At 45.9% G+C, this 27,185-nt stretch overlaps 10 protein-coding genes across 10 annotated transcripts; 4 read left to right on the top strand and 6 right to left on the bottom strand.

Annotated features, from left to right (window-relative positions):
* Nucleotides 1-359: 359 nt before the first annotated feature.
* Nucleotides 360-1,570, bottom strand: AGABI2DRAFT_134904 (hypothetical protein). Its single transcript, XM_006459404.1, has 3 exons — nucleotides 1,289-1,570; nucleotides 1,151-1,222; nucleotides 360-1,076 (listed from the first exon to the last, which is right to left on the bottom strand). Exons 1-3 carry the CDS (start codon nucleotides 1,401-1,403, stop codon nucleotides 853-855), a joined length of 411 nt encoding a protein of 136 aa, XP_006459467.1. The 5' UTR covers nucleotides 1,404-1,570; the 3' UTR covers nucleotides 360-852.
* Nucleotides 1,571-1,621: 51 nt separating this feature from the next.
* On the bottom strand, nucleotides 1,622-3,824 carry AGABI2DRAFT_201750 (hypothetical protein). Its single transcript, XM_006459405.1, has 12 exons — nucleotides 3,680-3,824; nucleotides 3,430-3,587; nucleotides 3,268-3,343; nucleotides 3,093-3,211; nucleotides 2,741-3,028; nucleotides 2,666-2,680; nucleotides 2,445-2,613; nucleotides 2,196-2,330; nucleotides 2,042-2,100; nucleotides 1,890-1,932; nucleotides 1,794-1,837; nucleotides 1,622-1,734 (listed from the first exon to the last, which is right to left on the bottom strand). The coding sequence occupies exons 1-12, from the start codon at nucleotides 3,788-3,790 to the stop codon at nucleotides 1,722-1,724; spliced, it is 1,230 nt and encodes a 409-aa protein (XP_006459468.1). The 5' UTR covers nucleotides 3,791-3,824; the 3' UTR covers nucleotides 1,622-1,721.
* Nucleotides 3,825-3,926: 102 nt separating this feature from the next.
* AGABI2DRAFT_218720 (hypothetical protein) lies at nucleotides 3,927-5,289 on the top strand. The gene is made up of 6 exons (XM_006459406.1): nucleotides 3,927-4,078; nucleotides 4,153-4,230; nucleotides 4,304-4,588; nucleotides 4,797-4,836; nucleotides 4,951-5,086; nucleotides 5,155-5,289. Exons 1-6 carry the CDS (start codon nucleotides 3,979-3,981, stop codon nucleotides 5,206-5,208), a joined length of 693 nt encoding a protein of 230 aa, XP_006459469.1. The 5' UTR covers nucleotides 3,927-3,978; the 3' UTR covers nucleotides 5,209-5,289.
* Nucleotides 5,290-5,524: 235 nt separating this feature from the next.
* On the bottom strand, nucleotides 5,525-7,373 carry AGABI2DRAFT_191437 (hypothetical protein). The gene is made up of 11 exons (XM_006459407.1): nucleotides 7,307-7,373; nucleotides 7,186-7,251; nucleotides 7,023-7,130; nucleotides 6,882-6,976; nucleotides 6,726-6,823; nucleotides 6,491-6,672; nucleotides 6,299-6,435; nucleotides 6,069-6,237; nucleotides 5,929-6,003; nucleotides 5,791-5,868; nucleotides 5,525-5,732 (listed from the first exon to the last, which is right to left on the bottom strand). Exons 1-11 carry the CDS (start codon nucleotides 7,325-7,327, stop codon nucleotides 5,694-5,696), a joined length of 1,068 nt encoding a protein of 355 aa, XP_006459470.1. The 5' UTR covers nucleotides 7,328-7,373; the 3' UTR covers nucleotides 5,525-5,693.
* Nucleotides 7,374-10,510: 3,137 nt separating this feature from the next.
* AGABI2DRAFT_191438 (hypothetical protein) lies at nucleotides 10,511-13,442 on the bottom strand. Its single transcript, XM_006459408.1, has 18 exons — nucleotides 13,317-13,442; nucleotides 13,201-13,265; nucleotides 12,962-13,148; nucleotides 12,805-12,908; nucleotides 12,573-12,755; nucleotides 12,508-12,518; nucleotides 12,335-12,457; nucleotides 12,142-12,282; nucleotides 12,007-12,092; nucleotides 11,867-11,956; nucleotides 11,772-11,820; nucleotides 11,577-11,714; nucleotides 11,467-11,527; nucleotides 11,326-11,414; nucleotides 11,051-11,274; nucleotides 10,978-10,997; nucleotides 10,831-10,921; nucleotides 10,511-10,777 (listed from the first exon to the last, which is right to left on the bottom strand). Exons 1-18 carry the CDS (start codon nucleotides 13,357-13,359, stop codon nucleotides 10,653-10,655), a joined length of 1,830 nt encoding a protein of 609 aa, XP_006459471.1. The 5' UTR covers nucleotides 13,360-13,442; the 3' UTR covers nucleotides 10,511-10,652.
* A 2,383-nt stretch (nucleotides 13,443-15,825) lies between these two features.
* On the bottom strand, nucleotides 15,826-17,180 carry AGABI2DRAFT_191439 (hypothetical protein). The gene is made up of 6 exons (XM_006459409.1): nucleotides 17,038-17,180; nucleotides 16,972-16,984; nucleotides 16,757-16,919; nucleotides 16,256-16,697; nucleotides 16,170-16,200; nucleotides 15,826-16,114 (listed from the first exon to the last, which is right to left on the bottom strand). Exons 1-6 carry the CDS (start codon nucleotides 17,166-17,168, stop codon nucleotides 15,968-15,970), a joined length of 927 nt encoding a protein of 308 aa, XP_006459472.1. The 5' UTR covers nucleotides 17,169-17,180; the 3' UTR covers nucleotides 15,826-15,967.
* Nucleotides 17,181-18,007: 827 nt separating this feature from the next.
* Nucleotides 18,008-19,792, top strand: AGABI2DRAFT_191440 (endo-1,4-beta-xylanase). The gene is made up of 10 exons (XM_006459410.1): nucleotides 18,008-18,228; nucleotides 18,280-18,297; nucleotides 18,352-18,442; nucleotides 18,498-18,573; nucleotides 18,628-18,682; nucleotides 18,794-18,812; nucleotides 18,865-18,983; nucleotides 19,031-19,363; nucleotides 19,414-19,470; nucleotides 19,524-19,792. The coding sequence occupies exons 1-10, from the start codon at nucleotides 18,049-18,051 to the stop codon at nucleotides 19,575-19,577; spliced, it is 1,002 nt and encodes a 333-aa protein (XP_006459473.1). The 5' UTR covers nucleotides 18,008-18,048; the 3' UTR covers nucleotides 19,578-19,792.
* Nucleotides 19,793-20,603: 811 nt separating this feature from the next.
* Nucleotides 20,604-22,236, top strand: AGABI2DRAFT_177408 (hypothetical protein; the record flags this gene model as incomplete). The annotated part of the gene is made up of 3 exons (XM_006459411.1): nucleotides 20,604-20,723; nucleotides 20,779-21,131; nucleotides 21,188-22,236. 3 exons carry the CDS (start codon nucleotides 20,604-20,606, stop codon nucleotides 22,131-22,133), a joined length of 1,419 nt encoding a protein of 472 aa, XP_006459474.1. The 3' UTR covers nucleotides 22,134-22,236.
* A 115-nt stretch (nucleotides 22,237-22,351) lies between these two features.
* AGABI2DRAFT_177409 (hypothetical protein) lies at nucleotides 22,352-23,918 on the top strand (the record flags this gene model as incomplete). The annotated part of the gene is made up of 7 exons (XM_006459412.1): nucleotides 22,352-22,541; nucleotides 22,710-22,831; nucleotides 22,881-23,051; nucleotides 23,098-23,176; nucleotides 23,229-23,348; nucleotides 23,401-23,588; nucleotides 23,649-23,918. The coding sequence occupies 7 exons, from the start codon at nucleotides 22,352-22,354 to the stop codon at nucleotides 23,916-23,918; spliced, it is 1,140 nt and encodes a 379-aa protein (XP_006459475.1).
* A 2,327-nt stretch (nucleotides 23,919-26,245) lies between these two features.
* AGABI2DRAFT_191441 (hypothetical protein) lies at nucleotides 26,246-27,089 on the bottom strand. The gene is made up of 6 exons (XM_006459413.1): nucleotides 27,057-27,089; nucleotides 26,915-27,003; nucleotides 26,640-26,863; nucleotides 26,567-26,586; nucleotides 26,427-26,517; nucleotides 26,246-26,374 (listed from the first exon to the last, which is right to left on the bottom strand). The coding sequence occupies exons 2-6, from the start codon at nucleotides 26,992-26,994 to the stop codon at nucleotides 26,250-26,252; spliced, it is 540 nt and encodes a 179-aa protein (XP_006459476.1). The 5' UTR covers nucleotides 26,995-27,003; nucleotides 27,057-27,089; the 3' UTR covers nucleotides 26,246-26,249.
* Between the last annotated feature and the right edge of the window lie 96 nt (nucleotides 27,090-27,185).

The following is a 27,185-nucleotide window of genomic DNA, read 5'->3' on the forward strand; positions in this document are numbered from 1 at the left end:
GGCTCCCCCTGACGAGACCATTTGGCAGGGAAGGTTTGAATTTGACTGCTTGGCACCCGACTGTATTTGCCTATCTATGCTAAAGTGAATTATATCGTACAAGAAGCTTTAATCCAACCAAGATATGTGGATAGTTCACCCGGTAATGAGTGCTCTTCTGGATGCGGTTGCTTTTCCTTGCAGCAAGTACTCCCAAAAGACGGACTCTCTCCTCTGACCGAAATCACATGACCGATATAAGAAATTCTTGTGTTGTCAAAAGAGACAACCCAACGCTTGGCTATACAACATAAGGAGCACGAGAAGAAAAAAGCAGACACTATACCCGTTACTTCGGGTTTTCCAGGCACTCAAAACCTGATGAAAGATGGATTGCAATTACTATAAAAATTACGTCTACGGCAAAAGGAAAAAAAAGAATGGTATCGAGTATTTTCAAAGAGTTGTGCTTCAGATTCTATATAGGTGGAGGACAAGAGTTTACGAACTAACTACTATTGAGGTAAGAGCGAGGTCATGGGGACAAAAACATGTGTTTAGGCGATGCAAAAGGGACGATTAATCAACGGGGTGGAGGGGGAGAGTGTACGTCAACATGGGCTCGTGCGGGGAAGGGGAGGACGGGATAAACAAGAGGCAGTTTAGAAACTCGACCTTTCAAACGGCTTCACGAGAGAAAATAATGAAAGAATAATGCTGAGTGCTGGGGGGGGGGGGGGAGACAAAGCTTTTTAGACCAACCGCACCGAGGACCCAAGATAGATATACCGGTTTCAAGAACTTCAAGAACAAGAAACGGATTAAATATTTGATAATGTTGAGAAGGGTTTTTCTATGCGGGCGAGCTCGAACCTAACGGCAAGGAGCCAAGGAACAAAGTTTGAGACCTTGTGCGAGCTCCGACTTCCATTCAAGGCGGCGGACAGCTTCAGCATAATCTACCCACTCTCGTCTTCGTTCGTTGGATTCAAGCCAATCTTGCTCGAGTCCGGCGACATCCAATTCATAGAAATGGTAAGTCGCCGAAGGGGTTGGTATTGTTATCACATAGCGAGTGACCGTTCCGCGTACACCGGCTGTAGACGGCGGCGGCAGGGGAAGAGGACGAGAATCAGGAGTTGCGCGACGGATTAGAGGAAATGGGGAGGACCTTCTTCAAAGGCCTCTCGTGAGGCAGCAGCCTCTAGCTGCACATCGGTGGGTTCCCATCCACCTTTGGGCACTGAAGAAAGTGATCATGTGAGTGATAAATGGAGGGGACGATAGGGAAAGGGAAAGAGTCACTCACAGACCCAGTAATCTGGCCTTTTGCGACTTGTGACCACCAACACTTTTCCGGCGGATCTAGCGATAGGGATGGCGCAGCAGACAACGCGCGGAGTGGAGCGGCCCTTTGTACCCATGAGGGAGTATGAATGAGGATAGAGAAGCTTGGGGATGAAGGACGAGTTGGCTACGGTGGAGCTTGAAGTCATAGGAAAAGGGCGTGACGCAAAGCGTGAGCGGGCTGCTCTGGCTGAGCCAGGCAGTTGAGCGAGGCGACGGTTAGACGAGGGAGAGGCAGTCACAAGAGCGATTTCAAGTTCTGATGCTTAATTCCTCAATCGAACACGCACGTTCCTCGGACTCCGGATCACTCTATTCCCACGCCCCCCGTCTACTACTGGTCTATGTACCCCTGAGCCCCCCGCGCCTCTCACTACACCACCCATTCTCTTCCTCTATTCATTCCACCTGTCAATGCTCATTGTTAAGCCACTGCACCTCGTAGTACACCCGCAATGAACACTCACGCGACCAAAAACATGCACACGACCCCAAATCCCATCGCGGCGAACTGTCAACTCGTGTGAGTGCCGGATGCCCGTAACACAAAAAACCACCCTTACCTCTCGGATCGCTTGTTTGGCACTCTTGCTCTCTTCTAGTAGCCTACAAACAAAAAAGTCAGGTCAAGTGAATCGACAAATGCGTCTCGCGAAGAATCAGGCAAGATCACACGGCGGGACCACAACTTTTAATAGATCTAAATTCCACATACGTAGGTAAAACGGCCACTGCACCTATATATAAAAACCCTCCCGCCACAAATGGGATGACCTGCAAACAAGAAATGGGGATGAGTTCTGATCCAATCACGAACGTTTGCCCGTCGGTGGCTTTGGAATGCAGCTATTGGATGACGATCGACGTACCAGATCAGACAGTTGCACTGTGGTGCCGAGTAACCCCGTCGCGTCTTGCCTCACCCCCGCGGCCAAGTCAATGATCATTGACCCACCACCGGCCGACGCAGCATTATGCACCGCAATACCAATAAATGTCCTAACACAATAAAAGTTACCAACGAGCGTGTTATTTTTAGCGAATAACACTTACCCAACCTGTGATACAATATATAAGATCAAGTAATGAGTCTTCCAATGTCAAAAGGGGAAACCCACAAATGCACCAATCGCTGTCAAAAACTGTGACTGCATGGCTTGCTTTTTTGTAAACCCACTGCGAATCAATATCGAGTAATCGGCTATTTCATGTGGGATTTCATGTGCAAAGCAAGCCAACGTCGTGGTAGCGCCAACAAGAGGAGACGCATAGAAAGATGCGGCCATGCTATAAAGAGTTATATTTCATCATGACGGGTTGAAACTTGGGAATGACGTACGCTATACCATCTGTTCTAAAACAAATTTCATATCAGCACTATAATTCATCGAGGCATTTTGGCCGTTTAACGCACATATTATGCACAAAATCTCCGAAAAGATTCAGATAAGCTGAGGTTGCTGTTGGTCCGGAAGAGGCTTTAACGGGTTGAACAGTATCTTCCTTTACCTTCTCGCCTTTCCTCGACCGCAATCCGTTTTGTGACATAGAGTTATTCACAGCAGTCGTTTCAGCACTATCACACTCATCCTTGAGTGAATGAGAATGAGAATGAGAATGCCCTCCCTCATCGTCTCCACTCAGAACACGTAGTGTCTTTTCCATAACGAAAAACGCCGCAAACCCAGCAAAGAGCCCGAGTCTAAAAATTCACATTTGCGTCAACTAATTAATAGATTTCCTTAGAGTTTAGGAATTCGACGGACCCGATGAGGATGTTTCTTTTCTCTTCAACCATCACAAAATGAACACCAGGGTCTTGATGTTCACCCATGAATGAATGTGGCACGAGGTGAAGGAGTACGTCTGAAAGCAGGCCTCCAGCCTTCGAAAAACCATACGTCAACATTTCTTCAACCAAAAACCAAAACCCCCACTTACAGCAAATGCAGTCATGGTATTAAGAGTATTGCCATTAATTTGCGCGGGTATGAAAGCAAGTATAAAGTTGGGTACCCTAAATCATTGGAATGATCACACGAGTTCCAATCCATGAGTTGAAGCAAGCAAAAAAAAATATTTGGTTTTTCGAAACGAACGTACGAGCTTATATAAAAAGTGCCGAGGATAGAATTCCCAGCAGGACCGAAAGGGAACAACCACGCGAAGACCTGACGCATAATAGGTGACTCCTGCTCGTCCACCGCAACCTTGAGAGCACTAAGCTTTTGCACGGCAGAGCATTTGTGTAAATCGGCTTCCTAAACATCCCCCAGGGGTAATCAAATCAGTCTTTTTGAGTTCATCTAGAACAGTTTTACATTCGACACGAGCCACCAAATGTATGACTCACGGACACCGTCAGGATACCACCTGTGTTGGGTGCGGTGGTGGCATTTGAGCGCCAGGTTAGGCAAGCCAAAAGACAGGCGATGACGAGATAATGAGTGAATCGGAGAGTCATTGAGTGAGGATATGAAAGATATCAAATAAGCGGGTTTATACGCCAATATACGCGTAAATAATGATTTAATTTGCCCCGGTCCTCCGACGTGTACTTTTGCGTGGCTAGTTGAGCATGGGAATATCAAACCATCAAAAACCATCAATTCATCAATCCATGACCCTCGCGTCCGAACCAGGATTTCTGCAATGTATCCCACTCCGCAAGAGCAAGCCGTCATAGATGCTGCAGAAAAAATCATGATCGACACTATGGCGCGCTACGATCCTTCTCATGACAAACATCACGGTCAGTACTCACTACTCAACCCTTTTCTGCCAACCCTCAGCCACTAAAAAATTCGAGGGTTTCGATATACTTAGTTCATCGCGTTCGCAAGACGGCTCTTACAATCGCTAGATCTCTCCCGGTACCGCCCGATCTTTTGGTAGTCGAGCTGGGTTCGTCCTAACTTCTCATCCTCTCCGGATCCGCCTGATCTTCATTCATCAAACAACCCGCACCACATTACAGCTTCATTACTTCATGACGTTTTAGATAAAAAATATGTTACCCCTGCTGAAGCCGAAGACCCTTACACCTACTTCCTCCCTTTATTCAAATCCATAGCATCCATACACAGCCTCGATCTAATTCAAGACGGCCGAGCAAAACTCATATCCAAAATCGTCTCAAATGTCTCCTGGTCCAACGAGAAAAAACTCCGAAAAGAAGGACTTTGGTCAGATTGGCATGAGGCGTGCCTTGAACTCCATTGTGTACAAGATGCCGATCGTTTAGATGCCATAGGTGCTTTTGGTACGTATGACTTTTTTTTTTTTTTGACATGTATATTACACCCGAGTCTTCGAGATGGGTACCAAACCAACTAGCCTTGTGTGGTTTTGGAACTCGAAGCTGATAAGGCCGGGGGGGGAGGGAGGGGAGGGGGGGTGCTTCTGTCAGGAGGGCTTAGCACCCCCATTCGAAGAAGTACAACACTAAAAACCTATTTTGATCCTCAAAGGAATCATGCGTTGCGCCGCATACAGCGCTATAACCAATCGGTCAGTTCATCTCCTTATAAATCTGATTTTTAAATACCTCCCACCGAAGGAGACGGCCCAAGTCGAGTAAACAAATTAATCCTTTTTTTTCTTTTCTTCCCCCTTGTACTTTAGAACATTGTATGTGCCAGTCGAAGATACCGCTTACCCCGCGTCTGCCGTTCATCACTTCCATGACAAACTGCTTCTCATTCACGATCATCTCAAGACGGATTTAGGGAGAAGCTTGGGTGAAAAACGCCACAAAAGAGTAAGTCCTTGTTCTCGGAATGAACTATTTCCGGTTAATGCCTGAACACATCTCTATCGCTTTTCTAGTTATTGGATTTTCTGGAATCACTTCAAGAGGAGTACGATGCTGTGATCTCCTGATGTACTTGACGACCCTGTGGCCTTTTCGATCGCCTGTATTGATAATAGTCTCTGACATATTCAACATTGCTACAATTTTCCATAAACTCGTTTCGTTAGGCTCAAGGTTCGGATTCCAATCGCCAACTAATCAATCTCAGGGAAAGGTGACGTGTAGAGAATGGAGAGATAAGAACTAGACGGAGCATGTGTACACTTGTACCTCCTGCTTTACGGAATTTCTGACATTTTCTCCAATCTCTGGGCGCAATCTTAGCTTTGACGACAGATGCTCAGGGGCCACCATTCTGGGGGGTTGAGTCCAGGCTTTCGGACTCAATTGCTCATTTTTAGAAGAAGGTTCTTCGCAGAGAAACGACCAAGATGCGATCTCATGAAGTAACGCGATCCTCGTACAAACAATGTTGCCAGGATTCCTGGTGGAGCATGCCTCTGACTCACGGGTCTTTTCGAGACGATACCGTGTACTACCCCACAAACCCGAACTAATCGAAACTGCTCATGTCAAAACCATAGAAGAATTGCTGGGTGTAGAAAACAATCAGTTTCGAGCTTTGCGATCGCCAGCTGAGTGAACCGCACCTTGTAGAGGCTCATCACTTTGACCACCCAAGCTTCAAGGTGATAGATCTTCTTGTTTCCAATCCGCATCCTCGTTTCCTGCGAACACGTGTATGTTTGAGGTGAACCACACAGCAGTAGATACCACAAATAACTTACGTAAAAAGCTGCCCAATGCATGATATCGGCTTTCAGACTCTCATCCACGCGTTCAACAACACGCTCGGCGACAGTCTAAGAATGCAGAGTTAGTTTGATGTGTCATGTGGATTAGCTACTTAATGGGTAAAACGGAATACCTTGAGGATCACTGTGGGAGGAATGCAGTGACTTAGAAGTTCATAAAACTTGTTGCGGACTTCCATTATTCGGGAGGGAGATTGTTCAGAAACGATCAGATCAGCAACCTTATGGCAATAGGTTTCCCAGTCTGGTTTCGCGATTGTCAGTGGGCCTGTCAGATTTGGTCTAATAACCAAGAGTTTCAATACATACACGCCTAGTTCCAAGCGAAACAAACAATACTCACGACTGCATTTTCAGGGCTTCCATAACCAAAAGTGCTTTTCTCATGTTCCCATTTGAATCTTCAATAATTTGTCTTGCTGCTTCCTCAGGTAATTGAAAATTTTCTCGGCCAGCAATGGAGTTGAGTACAGCGGCCATCTATGAGAAATCTCAGATTCGAACTAACATATGAGGCGAGACAGTTTTGGCGTACCTCGTCCGCATTCGGTGCCGCTACTCGTACCAATAGACATCTACTTTTGATCGGAGCAATTAGACGGCTAGTACTGTTCGCACAAAGTATAATTCGCATGTTCGACATGTATTTTTCCATCGTTCGTCGAAGTGCAGCTTGAGCATCTCGCGAAAGCGAATCCGCTTCGTTTATGACAACAACTTGAATGGGATTAGTACCAAAACGTAGATGTTTCCTATCTCGGCGAACGCACTTTTGAAACGTTGTTTGGCGTTCAAGTCAACCTGCTGTGTTTGCGCGATTTCTTTCAGAATCTCTTGGATAACAACTCGGTCATAATTTCCGGCTTCACTAATTCGTTTTGAGTAAACGAAACAAAGAGTCCGTGATAGAAACACATGCATGTTACCTGGGCGTGATCTCAATGTGGTAATTGCTCTGGGTCAAATTGATCTCTAGTTTACGGCGAGAAGGCGAAAGAAAGATTCGTTGGTCGATTTTTAGCTTCAGGGAGGTCAGTACGTATCCCCCAAAGGTCATATGAGCTCACTTTTTCGGCTCCAGGCCCGTAGATTTCTCTCAGCGTGCAAGCTATACGAGTCTTTTTGCCCGCGCCGGAAGGACCATAGAATAGTATATGTGGAAAATCCCCAGAGGCCTAGACTGAGGCTCAATCACGAGTCACTTTCCGCATGGCAGTGAAACGGCCTAACCAATGACTTCAAACGCTTTGATAATGCATGGTGGTAATGGAGCTCCTGGAGGTTTTTGGGACGGTACTGGACAGGCTTGTCAGACGTGTTGCTGTTGTATTTGAGAGATAATAAGGAGCACCTTGTCCACCCAAAGCGACATAGTGTCAAGAAAGCTGAGCGCTGAGGAATGAGAAACACGCGGAACGTGAAGAGCGCGTGGGAGCCATGAACGCGTGACGTAGCGCGTCAAATAATGATGGCCTTGATGGCCTCTAACAAACCCTACATTCATATTTGATTTCACCGTCGTTTATACTAAACGTTCACACCAAGCTTATAATCCATCGTGATCGAAATTTACTCCCATATCTTTAAATTAAGCGTTTCGATCTCCAAACGGTTCAACTGCCAAAGCAGAAACCAACAGAAACCAACAGCATCTATTATACCAATGTCGCACTTTATCTGGCTCAAGACTTTGACTGAATCCTTTGCGCTCGAACAAGCCGAATCGGAGGGCTCGACCACAAAGACGGTTGGCCTGGCTCAAATAAAGGTAGGAACGCGTAGCTTGCTTACCTGGGCGAGAATGATAAATACTCTACTTATTACTTCGCACAAAAATAGAATTAAATCGTGTCCATCTACACATAGCCCCCAGTGATCTATGCGAGCCTCTTCTGTGGGGCACTTGCAATATGAGATCAATCTAAACGGTGGGTCGAAATTTTGAAATTCCGTGTGTCCGAGATCGGTCAAGCAAGGAGTGATATATTGATCATGACATTGTCAAGTCACAGCAGCCATCCCTCATATCGTACGGCATAATTCTGAACACGAAGCAAATTGTCCTTCCCGATTTTCATTCTCAGTCACTCTCAGCTATATTTTTTATTTCAAATTCTTCCGCGATAATAACAGCAACCTTCTCTCCAATTGAAATCGCAGTATCATAGGTATTCGCAGACACGTTTCCGGTAATGATGCTCATAAGTGAAGGTGGTATGCGGTTCTCAGACAACACGCACCAGCAATTTTCAAACCCTCGACTTCATAAGCGTTGAGATGATCATCAACGACACCTCCCTTTCACGGGGCTTCAAATATTGAATTTCGGGTTCGCATTCGGTATGTGGGGGATGAATATTTCCCCGCCGCGTATAAGAGCCGGGTAATAACGTGCTGGCTGTTCATGCCCAGGTTATTCTGGAGTGAGGTCCAGCGTCAAGAACCTGATACGCACATCAACATATATACCCCCAGTCAAACAAAATGCAATTTCAAACCAAGATTTTCGGACTTGAGTCTGCCACGGCCAGCCGTGCCGCGATAAGGCAAGCCACAGGTCCTCCTGTCCATAAATCAATCAAGCGGGAAAAGACAATTAGCGAGAGAGACGCACCCTTAGCAAAGATAACATTGTAGATTTTGGTTGCTTCAGCCATTAGCGGACAAGGTAATGTGGAAAATAATGAAGTACTGATCCGGGCTTTCAAAATTTCAACTCCTTGCACTGCGCGGGGATAGAGCTTTAGCCTATATGGTGCATCAAGACACTTAATCACAACCGGTGCATCTGCATGCTAATCAAAGCAGGCCACATGAGACGGCAGATCGATGTCTTGTGGGATAACCCCTTAACGTCCATCATGGATTCCTATTAGTGAGTAAACTTCCTAGATAGATACAAAAACTCCATTCGGATGGCTATATAACTTCGTCGATCTATTACTCCGCTCGGTGATTACGATTTACACAATCACCGGTTTGCTTTATGGTCTTTCTGCATTGACATGGACGTGGTTAAGTGGCGAATACTACAAGCCGCGTTGTCACCACTCGAGATCCTTTCCTTTAAGGTCTGAGGTTGTATATTGCAGGGGCAAACATTCTTCCGTCGTTGTTAGGCAGAAGAGAGCAGGAGGAGAGACCTCAGATCATCAGCAGATTAAAGCTTTTGAACGAGTTGACCATGTCAAGATAGGGGAGTCTCCACGGAAAGACTCATATGCCCGTTTTGAATAAACTTCTCCTTGGCAAGTGACTCTATTGGAATCGCACTGTAGATCTGAGATTAGCAAACATATCCGAGCGTCCGGACAACTTCGGTAAACCGCCGAACATTCCAATGTCGCGCACCATGAATCGTCGCGGCTTTGAATCAGAGGGGGAAGACGTAAGGCTGTATGATTTACAGGCTCGGCTCGCGAGTCATGGGCCGTGTATTATTCCTAGTAAAGACTGGCACATGGTTTTTGACCCCTTTGTTCGAAAGATAATCGTACACCATTTCTTGGATTGATTGACTCCGGCTCTCAATCAAAGGTGATGAACCTTAAACTTCCTTTTTTGGTACCCGATATCTATTTTTATCTTATGTCTTCATTCCCTTTCATTCCTTGCTGAACTTATTGAATTAAAACGTGCATAGTAGAAAAGGAGCAATTATACATAGTTCTGGAACAAAAACTGCATGATCGAAGCAGAAAGACTTTGTAGCAGTATAAATGGAGAGCGATCAGGCCAAAAATAGGGGCCTCCTTGTGAATACTCATTATGCAGCAAGATTAATATTGATTGGCGATTGGCGACGGGGGATATCCTTCACGCCTCTTGAGCGTACCAAAGGGTGCGGACAACGTCAGTAAATCGCCGAAAATTCCCATGTCGCGCAATGCAGGTTTCCTTGGCTTAGATCTAGAAGGGAAGGTACGAGACAGAACCGATAACCACGTTTCTTCTTCTGGTCTTCCTTTCTATTTTTGAATTTTCAATCTAAATATACAGTCACGACTTCAAACATCTACCCAGTACTATAGATCTTCTTCTACGGTCGTTTATGCTGAAGTACATATACCTTAGTTAAACCGTAAACCAGTACCTCAGTCACCAACAGCCTTCCGCTGACACTGATTTCTTTCGGTATTTTTGGAAAACCAATCGATTGATTTATGATCATCTCAATCTCCGAATGGCTTAACAGGAATATCTCATTAAAAATACCATTTTATATTCTATATTGTATATTTACATATTCTTATAGTCAGTTAGCTAGCTACTGTTACATTCTTGTTTTGTTTTTAGCGGAGCTATTATAATAAAAACGTAGCTAGTAAAAAAGGAAAATTTCCAAGCCTATACTCCCCTACCGGGGGATAAATTGGAAAGCACGACGCCAATAGGATCTACCATACCAGTAGAACGACGTTGCACTTTATCAGACTCGATGCTTGAATTTTTGAACCAAAACAAGTCGAACTAGAGGGCGTGGCACCAACTATGGGTTGAACCGCTTAAGGCTCGCGAACGCGTAACTTGGCTAACTGAGCGAGAAATATTAATCCTCAGGCTAAAAATTGAATAAATTCCATGTGTTGCCTATCCAACAAAGACACAGCGGCTATCCCGTTTTGACATGCAGACATAAAGCACCTCGTATCCAATCATACTGGACGCTGAGAAAAATCGTCCTTCCTAATCTTCTCTCAGTCACTCTCAGCTACGCCTTTGATCCCTAATTCTTGCGCGATAATAACAGCAGCCTTCTCTCCAACTGCAATCGCAGTATTGTAGGTGTTCGCAGACACGTTTCCGGGAACGATACTCATATCTACAAAATTTGTTAAGTGAAACTTTAATATGCGATTCTCAGAGAGCACGCACCCGCAACTTTCAAACCCTCGACTCCATAAACGTTGAGATGGTCGTCAACGACGCCTCCCTGTTCACGAGGCTTCATCGCACACGTGCCTGCCTAGAGAACATACACATCAGCTTTTCAAGGATCGAACCTGTACCATCAGCACTTACAGAGTGCCAAGTAGTAGACACTACAATTTGTGTTAGTTAAGGAAATTTTGTGGGTAAATGAAAGGGCAATTACTGATGTCTTTGATGTGTTCATCAATAGCCCTGTCGTCCGCCTCAGTGTACTTGATTTTGGGGGCATCAATTGGGACAGGCCGATTCGAGGCCTTAGCGGCTGCTTCACTTCCCTCAGGGAACTTGGGATGATTAGAAGCCAGCTCTCCTCGATAGGCGGGCATACGGCGCGCAAGTTCACGAGAGTGCTTGTACGCCCATCGCAAGACATGAAGATCTGCTTCCCTGGAATCCATGCATCAGCGAGCTTCGGCTCTTCGGGCGGCAGGCGCTTACTCGTGCAAATAGCAAGGATCATAATCAAGGACTGCATACGGATTAACACCAGAGGTAATGTGTGTATAACCCTTAGACATGGGGTAAGCCTAGCGATAATCCCGGTCAACGTAGATCAATATCGAAATACGTGTCACCTACTGTGTAGAAACAGACATTATAAAGCTTCTGGCGAGGAACAGTGGGAGCCGCTCCAAGGTGCCTGGTGCGGTTATCAGTCGGATAGGTTCCTTCATAGACTTGATATTTACCCAGTGATAATCGCCATCAACATGATTGGTTTGTCAGGCGCATTCGCAAAATATTCATTCCATCGTTTAGTGAACGACGGTCCGATTTCCTTCAAGTCGTCGACGGTTGGACGAAGACGAATTCCTGCGTCCATACCGCTGTATGGAACAAAACATGAGAATCTACCCTTCTTCATGGATGCAAACTGGACTGACTTGTGGGCAAGAAGACCCTGTCCCGTTTGAGACCATCGATCAACAAATGCTGTTCAGGATGAGCGAAAGTATAGGACGAATGAATTATCACGGACGTTTAACCTCAGCTTCGTTGCCCCACCAGATGTCATCTAAAGTATCTCCGTAGTCTTCTGCAAAGTAGTGTGGGAATACGCCATTATGATCTGCAAGTCCTGTCAGTAGAGACCATCACTAGAGGAATGTCAATACAGACCCATGAGGTGTTCACCAACGCCAGGAAGGTCAACGATCTGCTGAACATCATTCTTAGACAAAATATTCGTGGAACCGATCCCAGATCTATTGAATCAATCAGCGAATGCCGCACTTCAGGTATCGCTTTCTTCACCTTTCCAGTATAGCAGGCGATCCAAAGGCCCCGGCACAGACAACAACCAAACGTGAAGCACGAGCAACCGAGGGAGATTGCAAGGCATGTGCGTGATCACCTTCGTCATCCACGTATTCAACACCGACGGCGCGTTTCCCTCTGGTGGAAATCAGTATACAGAGCGACATCGAGTTTCAACCATAGTACCCACTCGAAGATGACGCGGACAACACGCTTCCTAACTTGTACATCCAAATTCTTGTGCGTATCAAGAATCGGGTAAATGTAGGCAGATGCCGCATCCGACCGCTTCCCAGTCTTTCCATCTATGAACCTAATGCAGCATTAGATATGGTAAGGATTAAGTGTTCACTGTCAACTTGCCTTGCCCATCGCTAACATAGTTTCAAAGTGAGTGAAAGTGCTGACGCTAATATAGATGAACTTACACCATATCCATCGCAAGTATACAAAGCATTCAAATCATCAATTTGTCCTCGGTCTTGGTCAAACGATTCGGTGACTCCAAGCCATTCGTTGGCGAGGTTGTGGCCCGCCGTGGCGAAGGAAACGTTGAGGGGACCTGCCTTTCCATGAGTGTCATTCGTAGATACACCCTTGTAAGTTTCGGCCTATGAACGGTCAGCAACGGACGGCTTTTCTACAAGCTTACGTGCGTACCTTCCTGAGTAGCGGGATCAAACTTTTCGACCCCCAACCCTTGTTCCCGTATACGGTCTCCCAATCGTCGTAATCAGAGGCAGCCGCACGACAGTATACCATGACTAAAAAGGCAACTAATTATGAAGAGCATACAAGGGCAGAACAGTGGGCGCACAATTGACGGCGGAGCTGCCACCAAGGCATCGCCCGGTTACGGTAGGAGCTAAGCGACCATTGAGCTTCGGGTTCGCTTTCGGTACGTGTGGGGTGAATGCTTCCCCACAGCGTATAAGGGCGGGGTAAAAACGCGCTGGTTGTACATGATCCAGGTTATTCCTGGAGTGAGGTCCAGCTTCGAGAATCTGATACCCACATCAACATATATATCCAGTCGAATGAAATGTATTTTCATACCAAGATTTTCAGACTTGGGTCTGCCACGGCTAGTCGTGCCGCTATAATACAAGCCACAGCTCCTCCTGTCCATGAATTAGTCGAGCCGGAAAAGACAATCAATGAGGGAGACGCGCCTCCAGCAAAGATGATATCATAGGTTCTAGTTGCTTCAGCCATGAGGTAGGCGGACAAGGTGAGGTGGAAGATAGAAACAAGAAGTCCAAGAAGCAATTCGGATTTGCGACTGCTTGCACCGGACGAGGCAGAGCTTTATAAATGATACATCAAGAAGACTTGCACGTTTGAAATAAGAAACTGTACTATCTCTCAGGGGCTGCAAAGATCGGTTTAGCAGACAAATCTGGAGAGCCGCAGAACGCGGTCTCTTTTTTGACTTGGCAGTGTAGCTCGGAGTTTGGAGTTGCCATACAGCGTCTATTCAAAAAAGAGGCACGAGTCATTCTATGGAGGCCCCTATCTTTGACATGATCAAACTCATTCAGAAACCCAAGCAGGACGTCGGACGTCGGCCCCAAGACCGAAAAGACGGACTGACTCACGAATCTTCTCTCCATGTGGTAATCCACAACGTCTTATATTGAAGCTTAATTAGGATGCTCGAGTGAAGCAAGGACTTGAAGTTTCCACTCAGTGTTCAATGCAGAAAGACAAGGGGTGGTGTACATAGGTCGTGTGCCTCAACCACAGTGTCGTCAACATGATGGATGTCGTGTTCATCCAGGTCCACTGGATCATGGATATCCACTGGACGAACGGCTGTGATTGATTGGGCCTTACTATTATTGTGTATCCATCATTCGTGATTTGATATCCAGAGACTATAGTATGAGACCTTATGAGACTCATGCCAATACACCGTATTATCTCACAATGTTGTCCAAGTACATATGTCATTACATGCTCATTGAACAGGAATCTGAATTCAAGGCTAACACAATGTTGAACAGTTTTCGGTCCTTGTTCATGCAGCGGAGGCAATCGAGGATCAAAAGACAACTCCAATGGTAATGATTTGGGTAATTCTTTTGTAAATTGGCGGACATTACCGTGCACTGCTTAGCGTCGATCGATGGCAGTGGTCAATCAAGCGGAAACGGTGACCCAGGCTTTGGTCCACGAGTCACGGCAATAGAGCCAACCAGACTCAGCCAGACTCATAGATCCACCCCTTCGCGTGTCTTGCCATCCGAATGGAGCTTTAGCAACGTATTGACTATCTACAATTGATGTTAAGGGGGTACTACAGTATCCCACAAGACATCGACCCATTCACTCCCATTCACCGCTTCATGATCATGAGGTTACATGTCGTCGACTCGTCTAATTTGATTTGTGTTTGACCCTATCTGATCGCAACATTTAAAATTAGCGTCTCGGACGGTTTGAGTCACCGTCGCTTGACACAGGGGGTCAAGTAATTTAAAGGGTATGTGTTATGATTTACAAGCTCGTGGGCAACATGTTATCCCTGTTAGAGACTGGGAGAAGAATTTTGATCTTTTTGCTCCATATGCTGGGTTCAGTTCTGTCCGGTGCCAGAGATCCAAGCTTTGCTGACCTTTGAAGAGCCTGAAATTTCGTGGGCCGACGGAAATTGCTATACGGGCCTGTTCACATAGAACAAGACGAAATTATGAACTAGTATTGATTTGGATTAGTGTTTTCATGATCAAGCGCTATAGTCTTTGTCAAGTTGAAACGGCGGAGAGAAGATCTTCCGCCTCGGTCTACCGCCACATCGAAGAAACTTCATATTTATCTCTGAATGAATTCACTTTAAACGAGCCACTATTTATCCTTATAGCTGGACGCGCAGCTACAGGGCGTAGCTGTTCATCCTACCTGAGAACACAGGACGCAAATTTTCCATCATCCGTGCTGGAGTTACCTCGGAAGTGTCCTTGCGACGTCAAGACCCTATTCTTCTATTTATGCTTTGTCTTTGGACACGCATGGTTCCTCAATGTGCAAGTGACAGGCCCCCATCATATTGGGTTGAACAGGATTTGGATAGGGGTGCGGTCTAGGTTCGAGTCCCGAAAAGGGCACCGGAATAGTCTGGAGATGGGAGCCTCGTTGTAAATTCTTCGGCGGTCCAGAGTGAGCGGTCCAGCAGAAACGCGGGAATCCATTGCTTCTATCCGTAATCGGTAGAATCCAGGTTGGAACATCAGACATACCTAGGGTAAATGAATGAGATTGTTAGCTGACGCTTTACTCCCTGCCACAACGGACGTCGGATGAGGACATACCCTTCATATTCATAATCACAATCAGAAAAATGCTATAAAATCTTAGTATCGGTTTCCGGAGCTTGCGCGAGGCAAGCGAAATAAGACACGTACATATAGACAGTGAGATCTTCCCCTTTCCCTCATCCTTTCCTTGTATTCGATACGCGTATTATCCGTATATAATCGTTGCGACTACGCCTTTCTTGAGTGATTGTAAGTCACTATCTAGAAAGTCCTCACTGAGCCGTGTAGGCTTTCAGTGTTACCCGAGCCATGGTCATAAGAAGGTGGAGCTTTCAAAACGATAAGAGCCAAGGTACGGTTCCAGAACCTGTAAGGGAAATACTTGACATCATGATAATCATGGTCTCACTGAGTCAAAGGTAACGTGAAAGGTAAGACAGGGACCCCATTGTCAGAGATGCTTGGTTACAGTGAGTCTGATATAAAGAGAATGCACATCATTGCTCTTTTTTGAATCCTTTTTTGCATTGACAGCTTCTAAGAGATACATAGCGCTTGGGTATCCTTCAAGATGGAACGTCGTATCCCGTGGCGGGGGGAGAATCTCCTTCATCCTTCTTTCCCGAAGTAGGAGAGGAAGGGAGAGCAGTCGCACGCCATCCACTTCTAAACGAGGCAACGCCGGCTATTAGTCCAAAGATAGCGGTCCATAGCTGAGATTTATTTTCAGGACAGGAACGAAGATGGATTTCGAAACCAAAAGCTTACCTCATTTTTGAATAACCCTTTCTTGAGTGACCTGTCGCCACAGAATATTAATTGACGACACGAAGTTTTCATTAGCGTGAACATACCAATGAATAGTTAATGGCAGATATCCGAGGTTCACGACAACCTCAGACCACCAAGCATCCCAACGCTGTGTAAGCTCTTCCTTCTCTGCAGGTGTCAAGCCTGTGCTTTTCGCCTTTCGTAAAGCTTTCTGCCTCGAGCGTAATAACCGGCGGTTCTCCCGTAGATGGAAGAACTGCAATACAACATAGAGTGCCCAGCATCGGCAAGACCATATTCCGAGTGTATTCGGGTCGAGTCTAATAAATTTCCTCCGAGAGATGGACCGAAGAGGGTTTTTGACCGTGTTTGGGATGATCCCATGGGAGCTCAGGTAGTACAAATGTTCCAAGGGGTAATAGGCCAACATGGCCCAACCTTGCAAGCGTTCAATGACATGGATATTACGAGTGGGCTGTTGGTTCCTCTCCAGAGAGATCAACCATTGCAAAATGGGTAAGAGTCCTACAATATGTAGGATCAATAGATGAACTCAAAGCGCGCAAGGAGGTGATATGACTAACCCACAAATCGCCAAAGAGTGCGAGAATCACCCAGCATATTGTCGAATTTGGCACATGCATTTGCCGCGCGACTGATCGGTTCATGGCGCAAGCCCGCACGATGCTGCAATCGAGCTCTCAATCGAAGGAAAGGCACAATGAGTTTGATGGTATATTGAATAACCTAGGGTCAGGAGTCACTTGAAATTGATTAAAAAGATTGAATTACTACTGACCATGAAAAGTTTACTGAGGAAGGCATCAAACAAAACTGAATGGACCCAAAGCAGGAGACTACTCACTCGCTTCCACCCCAAGTGCCAAGAAAGCGCACCAGATGGTTCAAAGTTGCTGAAGGTTGAAAACAACCAAAGCAGCCAAGGATTGCATCGTTGAGACGGGCCACAGTCAATGGCTTAGAAGGACGCGACATCGTGAAAGGACAAATATCGAGCAGAGAACGTGAAAGCTATTTTTGACCCACGTTACCGAGCCGGCGTGTGATGATACTTATATAATCAACAATATACAACATCGATGACATTTTTTTGCGTGTTTCCTCAGAACAATTCTGTGGACACAAAAGTTCGGGCTTGGTTGAGCTTTTCCGTCTCCTCGCCCGCGTTCCCGTCCCCTAGAACGAACCAAGGTGCTTTGCACCGGCTTTTTCGTCTCGTCCGGGTGCTATCGCTCGAGTATCTTGTCCATTCTCGGAGGCATCGCTCCAGCTGGTGCTCATGATCGGTATCGATAGAATACGAGAAAACTCCCGGACCTGGTGGAAATCTACATACATGCCTTTGGATGGATCTACTACTCTCTACGATGTCCCATATTCCAAGTTCCTTCAATAAGAATAATTCAACCAAACCACGGTTCCTTGTGACCAGTATTCGCATTCGATTGTGGCAACGGAGAATCTCCTCGTCCAGTGTAGAGGTATCTCGGCGTTATTGAAATAAAGTTTAATGCGAAATTCTCGCGAAATTTATCCCTGGGCTGGAGGAGTTTACCTTAACAAGGACTTTTGACTGCGGCGACTCCACTTGTGAAGGTATTCTTTCTCATTCACCATGCCCAATGACCGGTGACCTACGACCATAATTCTTATGACAAGCAAGAAGCACCATGCACTCGGCAAATCCCTGGCGGGGGTGAACTATTCCCTCACTTTGGTTACGCCGCTCAGAATTACATTCCCATGACATGTGTTATTTCTGGAAGAGTGTTTATTTAATAGCTTAGCTGTCAACGTCTGGAAGCAGGGTACCTCCACCTCTCATTTCTTGTTGCCCTATAATCGCTAAGTCAAAATGTATCTCGTCGCGTTTATGCTTCTCGCTATACTGCCGACAGGCTATTGCCAACTCAATACGCTTGCCGTACGAGCTGGAAAGAAATATTTTGGTACTGCAACCGATAATCCTGAATTGGGAGATGCTCCGTATGTTGCCCAACTCGGTAACACGGCAGATTTCAATCAAATCACCGCGGTGAGTATATACCGTGGATCAATGGAGCTCGCTATCTGATAAGTCATGTAGGGAAACAGTATGAAATGGGTGCGACCGTTTCTATGGTCTAAAAAACACTCTTGAGTTATAACTTCATCTCAGGACGCCACGGAGCCCTCCCGAGGAACTTTCACCTTTTCAAATGGCGACACAGTTGCCAACATGGCCCGAAACCGTGGGCAGCTTCTCAGAGGTTCTTGAATAGTATAATCTACTGTTGCTGGATCCCGTCATTGACTGCCGTCTAGGGCACACCTGTGTTTGGCACTCGCAGCTTCCAAACTGGGTCACATCTGGCAATTTTGACAATTCAACCCTTCTAAGGTGCCCGACACTTGAACCCATATCAACGTTCAAAATTTGATTCACTCCACCTAGCATTGTCCAAAACCACTGCTCGACTTTAGTCTCCCATTACAGGGGTCAAATGTACGTTCGAACCTCTTTCAGTAACGTCAAGGACTGACGAATTATCTTTAATAGGTGTTAGTACAATCTGTCAAACTAGCCTCATTCGCTACTCATCAACTTGCGCCCTATAGACAGTTGGGATGTAGTCAATGGTTCGACTCAGGTTTAATATTTCTACTTGATCCGACATGACTCAATTTTTAGAGCCGTTCAACGAGGATGGCAGCTTTAGGCAATCAGTCTTCTTCCAGAAGACTGGGACCGCTTATATCGCCACAGCACTCCGAGCCGCTCGTAATGCAGACCCGAACACGAAGCTCTATGTAAGCACCTTCGTCGAATCTGAACGAGTTTGCTCAACTACGCGCAGATCAACGATTTCAACATTGAAGGTACCGGGGCCAAGTCCACTGGCATGATTAATCTCGTCCGGAGCCTTCAACAGCAGAACGTCCCCATTGACGGCATCGGCGTACAAGCTCACTTGATTGTTGGCCAAATTCCTTCCAGTATACAGCAAAATCTACAGAACTTTGCGAACCTCGGAGTAGAAGTCGCAATTACTGAGCTTGATATCAGAATGACACTTCCTGTCACACAGCAAAAGCTTGAGCAACAGCAAGAAGATTATCGGACCGTCATTCGGGCATGCAAGGCTGTTTCCCGCTGCGTCGGTGTTACAGTTTGGGATTGGACTGATAGGGTGGGTTGTTTTGATTTGATGTCGCAACCGCATGTATTTACACCCCTTAGTACTCTTGGGTTCCAGGAGTTTTCAATGGTGAAGGAGCCGCTTGCCCATGGGATGAAGTGAGCTTTTTCGATATAAACCCCCTTTTAGAAGCGTACTGACAATTGAAAAGAATTTGGCGAAGAAACCCGCATATCAAGGCATCGTGGATGGCTGGAGTCAATGAGCCAATGAGGATCACGGTGTAACTCCAGATAGTGAAACTGAATCTTTTGAGTTACCTACTAACTGTTGGTCTCGCTTGGACGAGACTTTGTTAAAAAATATGGCCACTTCATTTCTCCATTTACGTTTGTGACACCGGTTATCATTGACCGAGAATGTTATTCTGCTTATATATTCAGCGAGCCCAAAATTAGTGCCTCGCCAGGATTCGATTCTGATTGTGTCATGAATAAATGTCGAGCGTCATTGAATGAGTTCAGTGCGAGGGTTAGGAGAGAGAAGGAAAGATGCACTCCCTCGTTCTGGAGGTACTCTGCTAGACGTTGTGGTACAGCTACTTACACTCAAACAACGAGCATTGTATTCCCAACCCAGTGAAGCCACAGCCACAAATAAAAATAGAATATGAGTCTGTAAAAGGAAAGTTCAGGTTCGGTTACCTTTGCACGAGAGAGTTTGTATATTTGAAGGGAACTTGCATCTCTCCTTCACGGTCACAACGTCAACGAAGTTGCACAGCGATTCATACTTTAACTCTTTATTTCTGAAAAAGTATGAATTGCATACAAAAAGTACAATTGTATTTTCCAAAACCTCCTCATGTTTAGTATGATCTATTTTACTTTTCTTCCAACCAAAAAAACAAAACACTGCGGAAGTCTAATAATTTGGTCAATTTTAATAAGTGTAGCATTTTATGAAGTAGGATTATGCGCCCCCTTCTTTTCTATCCAAAGCTAACGAAACATACCTACGAAGCATCTTCCAAAAAACCCTCGCTATTTCGGTCAAAGAAAACACGTTTTCGGCAAACAACGGAAAAACTCTCTCACCGTTTACGTTCCTCTCAAGCGGGTTTAGTGTGGTTCTATCTCCATCATGATCAAGAAGATAATAGAAACCCTTTGTTCCATCATCTTTCTCTACTTTCTCTATCCCTATCCCTATCCCTAACTCAATTTCAAAACGAGAACACATCTCAGTCGCTGTGATTTTCATAAGTTTTTGTACATCAAAAACAGAACACATGGACATCATACCCGAAGATGGTTATGATCAAGAACTCAAAGTCACCTTTCAACCCGAACTATATCTCCAAAGACGTATCTGGATCTTAGACCTCCTTCGCAAAGAATCCATCACCCAAGTACGTCCAATAGAAATACCTTTAAAGTTAACGTGCTTATTGAAAAAAAAAAAAGGTTCTTGACGTCGGTTGTGGTGAAGGTCAACTCCTTTCACCTCTCTCCCAAGCAGCATCATGGCTCTCTCCACCTCCCCCTTCCATCCTCCCACCCAAAAACTCAGAACCAGGATACACCGGAAATCCAATCCCCAATCTCCACATCTCTCACCTCCACGGTCTCGACATCTCCCAACCCGATCTCGAATTCGCAGCACGCAGTACAGCACCCTCATCCGACGACATACCCCTCTCTCAATTCCACATCCACCACAACCGTTGGGAAGAACTCGAAGTGAAACTATGGCAAGGAGGACTTGAAGTCGTAAATGAAGAATTTGTGAATATAGAATGCATTGTTAGTATGGAAGTGTAAGCAAAACAAAAAACGTTTCATATCATATCTTTCGAACTAAAATGACAAACAGAATTGAACACCTACCACCCGAAATAGTTCCTGCATTCGCGCCCGTGTTGCTCGGAGTGTATCATCCTGAATTTCTCTTAATCACAACGCCATCATATACCTACAACTCGAGGTTTACAGCTCCAAATGCACCGACATCGGCGCGTCAAGGCTTTGTTGACCCAACTGGACGTACTGATCGCATATTTCGTCATGATGATCACAAATTTGAGTGGACCTTTGAGGAGTTTCGGGAGTGGTGTGACGAAACCGCAAAGGAGTGGGGCTACGCGGTGGAGGTATCGGGCGTTGGTCGCGCGGTGCAACCTGACCCATGGGGCAGGGAGAAAGAACTTGGCTACGCGACTTCCGTGGCATGTTTTAAGAAGAATAATACAATGCAGGATTGCGAACGGGGCCGTCGCGGCCGGGAGGTCGTAACCAAACTCGCGTTGCCGTCAAAGGAACACGAGCTGTTTTCCAAGCATATTCACCGGTCACATCCTTCATCTCAAAAACCAAAGTCATTAGTGGATGTTGCAGAGGCGGTGGTGGAGAAAATGGACCACTTTCACGAAACATTTATGAGGGTAGAGGAGCTTTGGTTCGAACCGGAGATATCGGTTGCCAGCGGGGGCTGGATTGAGCTACTGATCCGCGCCGCCGAGGAGAGCGAAAGCCTTAGTGTGATGAGAGACGGAGGTATCGGTAACGACGAGAAGATATGGATGATTCAACGACTCGGGGGACCTACTAACCTTGTACCACCGTGGTCGGCAAACAGCGAGTCCAGCTTGGATTATATACCGCCGGAATGGGAACCGGAGGGAAGGGTGTTTGAGGATTCGGCGAGGGCAGATGGAGAATTCTCGTGGAACAATTCAGAGCTAGAGACAGGGAACGAATGGAGTGAGAACAACAATTGGGGCTCGTCTAACGAAGCAGGGGAAGCCGATTGGCGCGACTGATAGCAAACGTAGATTGAAATGGAATGCAAATTACACTACAAAGAGCGGAGGCGGATTAAGGGATAGGGACTTGTTCACTCCGTTTTTATTGTATGAACGGGTTCTGTTCTATATATGAGGACATGGCAACGACATGAGCAGGATACGTACGAATCAAGGGATGCAGCTGTGCCAAATAGGTGATCATCCACATCAAATATGCAGCCGTTAAAGTGAGCATGAGCGCGGTTCGGATGGTGCTAGAGGGCTCGGGTGAGAAAAGTGCAAGGGAAGACGAGCAGAACACGTACACCTGGTTGGGGCCCTTGGGGACGAGAAAGGCAGTGCAGGCGACGAGGGCGGCGACGACGACCAAGACGGCGAGGATGGGGAAGAGTGGGGGCGGCATGTGGTGGAGAGAAGCAAAGGGTGTGGGAAAAAGCCGAGTGTTAAATAGCAGACTTGGATTGTGGCTCGAGCATGGCTCTGGGCTTCGATGTGCCCGAGGCGTACATCCTCGCCCTTTTCTTTCAAACGCTGTTCTATGGTCAGCTTCGTTATTAGTGACTGCCCTGTGCTCACTCTCCATTTTCACAGGCATTTTCTTCACGCTTTTCGTTATTCTCTGCTTCATGCTCTTCCACCCCGCCTTCACCTGCCCCTCACATCGCACTGTTATCGCACCTGCATCCATCGTCATGATGATTCTCGCCTCTGTAGTACGTCTCTCTTCCCCGCTCTCCATTCTCCTTCTCAACTCTGCCCAAGCATCTCATCCTCGCCGTCGTCCGCGCCATCGAAGCATTTATCATGCACCCCGATGCCAAGTTCGGCGAACAGCCGAACCCTTCCAAGTACTATGAAGACTTTACCCATCCCGTCCAGATTGTAAAAACGTGCACGTTTGTCGCCCAGGCTCTCGTTGGAGACGGTATCATGGTCTGTCCTCCCTCACCCAATTCATCTCTCCCCTCATTATATCCAGATCTGGCGGTGCTATGTCATTTACAGCCACCGCAAGGTCGTTCTTATGGTCGGTTTGTTACCGCTCATCCTCAACACCGGTATGCGTTTCAAAAAACTTCCTACACAACCTGTTCTTGACACAGGCAATAGCTGTTGCTGGAGTTGCAATCAAGGACTATGCCAAAGAAGACCAGGCTTTCTTTGATATACCCGGTCGTTGGCTACCCATCTTTTTAGCCCTCACATTAGCTATCAACACTCTCTGCTCAGGTTTGGTTGTTTTACTTTCTCCTTCACATCCCTTCTTCTCACCCCATTCCAGCCGCTATCGTTTTCAAAATCTACACTACCGCTTCCAAGTCCCGAGTGATTCGCAAATTCCACCCCATCATCAGCGCAACCATTGAAAGCGGATTTCTCTACGTATCCGAAATCGTCGCTTTGATAATCACTTTCACCTTGAAAACCCCCGCAGTCTACATCGTCTTGGAAATCTTCGTTCCCGTGGTGGTCAGTTTTCTATTCTCTTTAAGTCTGTTCACATGCCCTGACATTCTGAATTTTTACCAGGGCATCGTTTTCACTTTGATGATGTTACAAATCTATCTCCACCTTTCCCGTTCTGCCCGAACCACTCCCAACAACCTCTTTGAACAAACCAATACCCTTCCCACTTTAGGAACTCTCCCTCGATGGCGTCAATATATGACCAGTCTCACTGAACGACAACAACAAGAGTATTCCGATTCTCGGTTAACTCAACCGGCGAGGATATATTCGACGAATCAGGCATCAGTTTCTTCTGATATTGATATACAGGTCAAAGGAAAAACTGTCTGATTAAGGGTATATATAATAACATATTTGACGTGTATCTATATGTATCAATAATAACATATTTTAAACATTTTGATGACGAGTTTCAGGTTGATGGATCGTTTGATGAATCTTGAGTTCGGTCGAGGAGGATTGACCGAAGGTCATCATTTTTGTCATTTATGCATCCGTGATCCATGGTTATTGTCAGTGGTGAATCAGGATGTACATTAGTACGATTATTTTGTGTGGACTCTACAAGTGATTTTGTGTAAGAGCCAGTGATAGAAAAAATAGATTTAACCCAGTGTGCGTATATTCTGATGACTTAGTTGCTGAAAAGTGGAGTTGTGAGTCGTCCTTGTAAAGGTTTCCTATGTTGACACATACGAAATGATGATAGGTCGACGCCGTTACCTACTGGCGTTTTTGTATGTCAAGTTTCAACTAGTGAACGAGTGTGGTGAGATGCGACTCAAGAAATGATGGAATCGATACATTGTAAAACCTGGTTCAATGGTACTGGTGTATGCAAGTCAAGGAAGAGCCCACGCCCACAGTGTATGTCATGGCTTAATTACCGGTACACTATTGTGTAGAATTACGTTGTACTTTAACCTCTCACTCACTCGCCATTTACAAATTCGGTCCGAGTCCTTAAAATAAATTTCTTAAGAACCATGCCATGAGCGGTGGTCTTCAAATAACAAAATAAGAAAAAAGCAACGACAACAACGACTTGACAACAATCTGAATTAAGATTCCCGTGTCAACCGTCGGAGAGACTTTACAGTTGCAATGTAAACATCCGAGGATCAACAACATAATTCAAATTATCCAGTTGGGAAGTCGAATATGCCGAACGATGAGACCAGATGTCATCTTGTCTTGTTTTTCCATTATATATCAAGGTTCATATATAGAAGAAGAAGAAGAAATGATCCAGTATTATTGACTGTGAAACATTTTCATCAATGGGCGGTAGTGAAGTCGTCATGGAGAGCGAATATTTCCCACTTTGGATCAAAGTACATTTGTTGGGGAAGGCCGAGGACGTTTACAGTGAGTCATAACATGATTCCCTTTCGGTCAAAATAGTTCGTCATAACGCAGTTTGTCAAGACCTAACCTTCACTTCATATTCGGTAACATTTAAGAAGGCTAACACGCCAAGTCTGTTGTGAATCTTGAATAGCTTCGTCAGCAAAAAAGACAGAAAATGTTTCGGGTAATTTGAACTCACATATATAATTCTCGACACATGTACATTGTCATCTGATTGACTCGACAAAGTATATATGTCCAATTGCATTAAGATCCAGCTGTCATAGTTTGAAATTTGAATTGCGAGTGGATAAGCGAGAGCGGCTGATGAGATTCTATACCAACGTCATCTGATACTTTCCCCTCAAGCTACCAAAGGTAGTGTAGTGTCTTTATATGTCGCAAGATATCAAGAATCATTGAAGCATATACCCTTCTTCCGAAATGGTAGACACCACTCCAGCCTGAGTTAGATAAGACGGCGGCAGTGTAGATCTGGCGGTTTGAAACCAGTGGTATATGGGGATGTGCGAATCTGATTTCCATCAGTAGCGGCCTCAGGCTCGGAGTAGCAAAAGTACACCTGACATCTGACTCCACGGTGAATAATTATATGAAGGATGTGAGACTAATTGCGACATTAGATGGTGTTGGAATACGGCTTGGGGTTGCAGTGATGATAAATGTCCCGGCTACAATAGTGACCGAGGTGCTAAGGTCAGCGGGTAAGATCAAGTTATGGTATAAACGACTGAACGGTATCTAAGTGAAAGACACTTACAGTGTCTGTTGGCGACTGGAGCCGCGGTAACCATAGTCGTTACCGGCGGGAACATCACGGAGCTACGAGAGACGATTTTAGCAATACGTCGAAGCCCGGTTACGAGGACAGGTCGGGCTGACGCGTGGTTGGGAGTAGTTCTGTCATCATTGAACCGGCATAAAGACACAGCTGAAGTTGGGCGGTCGGTTAAGGCAGGATGCACCAAATGGACTAGTTCCTTGCCAGCACCGATCGACGCCCGCTATCGTACAATCGATAATCGATCATGGACGCAGAAAGACCGGTAAGAGCTACCTGCACTGGGGTGTATGATGTTGAGTTCTGTACACAGTAGTCCCTTCTAGTAACGCATCGTAGTATCTTCCTCGAGGTGCTGCAATGTGAGATCGATGGTAGTAACTGTAGTTTGAACTTGGAAGAGATGAGAGATTCGAGTCCGCGTCATGAGATATATCAAGCAAAGGGTGATAACTGTAAGACGTAAAGTACCTCGTCTCATACATAATAAAGCAAATCGTCTTGCCATGTCAATCACTCTCAGATACGCCTTTGATCCCAAGTTCCTGCGCTATGATAACAGCAGCCTTCTCTCCAATTACCATCGCAGTATTGTAGGTGTTGGCAGTCACGTTTCCAGGTATGATGCTCATATCTGCAAAGGTTGGTAAGTGAAACTTTAAATGCGATTCTCGGACAGCACGCACCCGCAACTTTCAAACCCTCTACTCCATACACGTTGAGACGGTCGTCAATGACACCTCCCTGTATACGAGGCTTCATTGCACATGTGCCGGCCTAGAGAACATACATATCAGCATTTCAAGGATCATACATCAGCACATACAGAGTGAAAAGTAGAAGACACTACGATTTCTGTCAGTCAAGGGGTTTGAGTGAGTATATAGAAGGACAACTACCCATCTGTTTGACGTATTCATCAATAGCCTTGTCGTCCGCCTCAGTGTACTTGATCTTAGGACCATCAATTGGGACAGGCCGATTCGGAGCTTTAGCGGCTGCCTCACTTCCCTCAGGGAATTTGGGATGATTAGAAGCCAGCTCTCCTCGATAGGCGGGCATACGGCGCGCAATCTCACGAGAGTGCTTGTAGGCCCATCGCATGACGTGAAGATCTGCTTCCCTAAAAGCCATGTATCAGCGACCTCCAGCTCTCCTAGCGCCATGCGCTTACTCGTGCAAATAGCAAGGATCATAATCGAGGACTGCATACGGATTAACGCCAGAGGTGATGTGTGTGTAACCCGTGGACATGGGACAAGCCTGATTACAATCCCGGTCAACGTAGATCAATCCCAAAGTGTGCTGTAACCTACTGAAATGAAACCAGTATTGAAAACCTTCCGGCGAGGAACGACGGGAGTGGGCCCCATATACCTGACGTGGTTAGGAGTCAGATATGCTCCCTCCATAGGCTAGATACCTACCCAGCAACAATCATCATC

Source organism: Agaricus bisporus, assembly GCF_000300575.1.
Source record: "Agaricus bisporus var. bisporus H97 unplaced genomic scaffold AGABI2scaffold_3, whole genome shotgun sequence".
NCBI classification, from domain to species: Eukaryota; Fungi; Basidiomycota; class Agaricomycetes; order Agaricales; family Agaricaceae; genus Agaricus; species Agaricus bisporus.

Coding starts and splice junctions, on each gene's coding strand:
- AGABI2DRAFT_191437 (XM_006459407.1), bottom strand. CDS start 7,327: ATGTCGCTTTGGGTGGACAAG. Junction 6,004..6,068: donor CTCCCACAGTGATCCTCAAG/GTATTCCGTTTT, acceptor CTGCATTCTTAG/ACTGTCGCCGAGCGTGTTGT. Junction 5,733..5,790: donor AAGTGATGAGCCTCTACAAG/GTGCGGTTCACT, acceptor TTCTACACCCAG/CAATTCTTCTATGGTTTTGA.
- AGABI2DRAFT_218720 (XM_006459406.1), top strand. CDS start 3,979: ATGTATCCCACTCCGCAAGAGCAAGCCGTCATAGATGCTGCAGAAAAA. Junction 4,589..4,796: donor AGATGCCATAGGTGCTTTTG/GTACGTATGACT, acceptor TGATCCTCAAAG/GAATCATGCGTTGCGCCGCA. Junction 4,837..4,950: donor TACAGCGCTATAACCAATCG/GTCAGTTCATCT, acceptor CTTGTACTTTAG/AACATTGTATGTGCCAGTCG.
- AGABI2DRAFT_201750 (XM_006459405.1), bottom strand. CDS start 3,790: ATGACTCTCCGATTCACTCATTATCTCGTCATCGCCTGTCTTTTGGCT. Junction 3,212..3,267: donor ATACCATGACTGCATTTGCT/GTAAGTGGGGGT, acceptor GGTTTTTCGAAG/GCTGGAGGCCTGCTTTCAGA. Junction 1,838..1,889: donor CCAAACAAGCGATCCGAGAG/GTAAGGGTGGTT, acceptor ACGAGTTGACAG/TTCGCCGCGATGGGATTTGG.
- AGABI2DRAFT_191440 (XM_006459410.1), top strand. CDS start 18,049: ATGTATCTCGTCGCGTTTATGCTTCTCGCTATACTGCCGACAGGCTAT. Junction 18,984..19,030: donor ACCCGAACACGAAGCTCTAT/GTAAGCACCTTC, acceptor AACTACGCGCAG/ATCAACGATTTCAACATTGA. Junction 19,471..19,523: donor CCGCTTGCCCATGGGATGAA/GTGAGCTTTTTC, acceptor ACAATTGAAAAG/AATTTGGCGAAGAAACCCGC.
- AGABI2DRAFT_191438 (XM_006459408.1), bottom strand. CDS start 13,359: ATGGCTGAAGCAACTAGAACCTATGATATCATCTTTGCTGGAG. Junction 12,909..12,961: donor TGGCAGCTCCGCCGTCAATT/GTGCGCCCACTG, acceptor TTGCCTTTTTAG/TCATGGTATACTGTCGTGCG. Junction 12,756..12,804: donor TGATCCCGCTACTCAGGAAG/GTACGCACGTAA, acceptor GACCGTTCATAG/GCCGAAACTTACAAGGGTGT.
- AGABI2DRAFT_191439 (XM_006459409.1), bottom strand. CDS start 17,168: ATGTCGCGTCCTTCTAAGCCATTGACTGTGGCCCGTCTCAACGATGCA. Junction 16,698..16,756: donor CACTCTTTGGCGATTTGTGG/GTTAGTCATATC, acceptor TACATATTGTAG/GACTCTTACCCATTTTGCAA. Junction 16,115..16,169: donor AAGGGTTATTCAAAAATGAG/GTAAGCTTTTGG, acceptor AATAAATCTCAG/CTATGGACCGCTATCTTTGG.
- AGABI2DRAFT_134904 (XM_006459404.1), bottom strand. CDS start 1,403: ATGGGTACAAAGGGCCGCTCCACTCCGCGCGTTGTCTGCTGCGCCATC. Junction 1,223..1,288: donor AAGGCCAGATTACTGGGTCT/GTGAGTGACTCT, acceptor CACTTTCTTCAG/TGCCCAAAGGTGGATGGGAA. Junction 1,077..1,150: donor ACGAGAGGCCTTTGAAGAAG/GTCCTCCCCATT, acceptor CGCCGTCTACAG/CCGGTGTACGCGGAACGGTC.
- AGABI2DRAFT_191441 (XM_006459413.1), bottom strand. CDS start 26,994: ATGTCCACGGGTTACACACACATCACCTCTGGCGTTAATCCGTATGCA. Junction 26,864..26,914: donor GATCCTTGCTATTTGCACGA/GTAAGCGCATGG, acceptor CATGGCTTTTAG/GGAAGCAGATCTTCACGTCA. Junction 26,587..26,639: donor TGAATACGTCAAACAGATGG/GTAGTTGTCCTT, acceptor CAGAAATCGTAG/TGTCTTCTACTTTTCACTCT.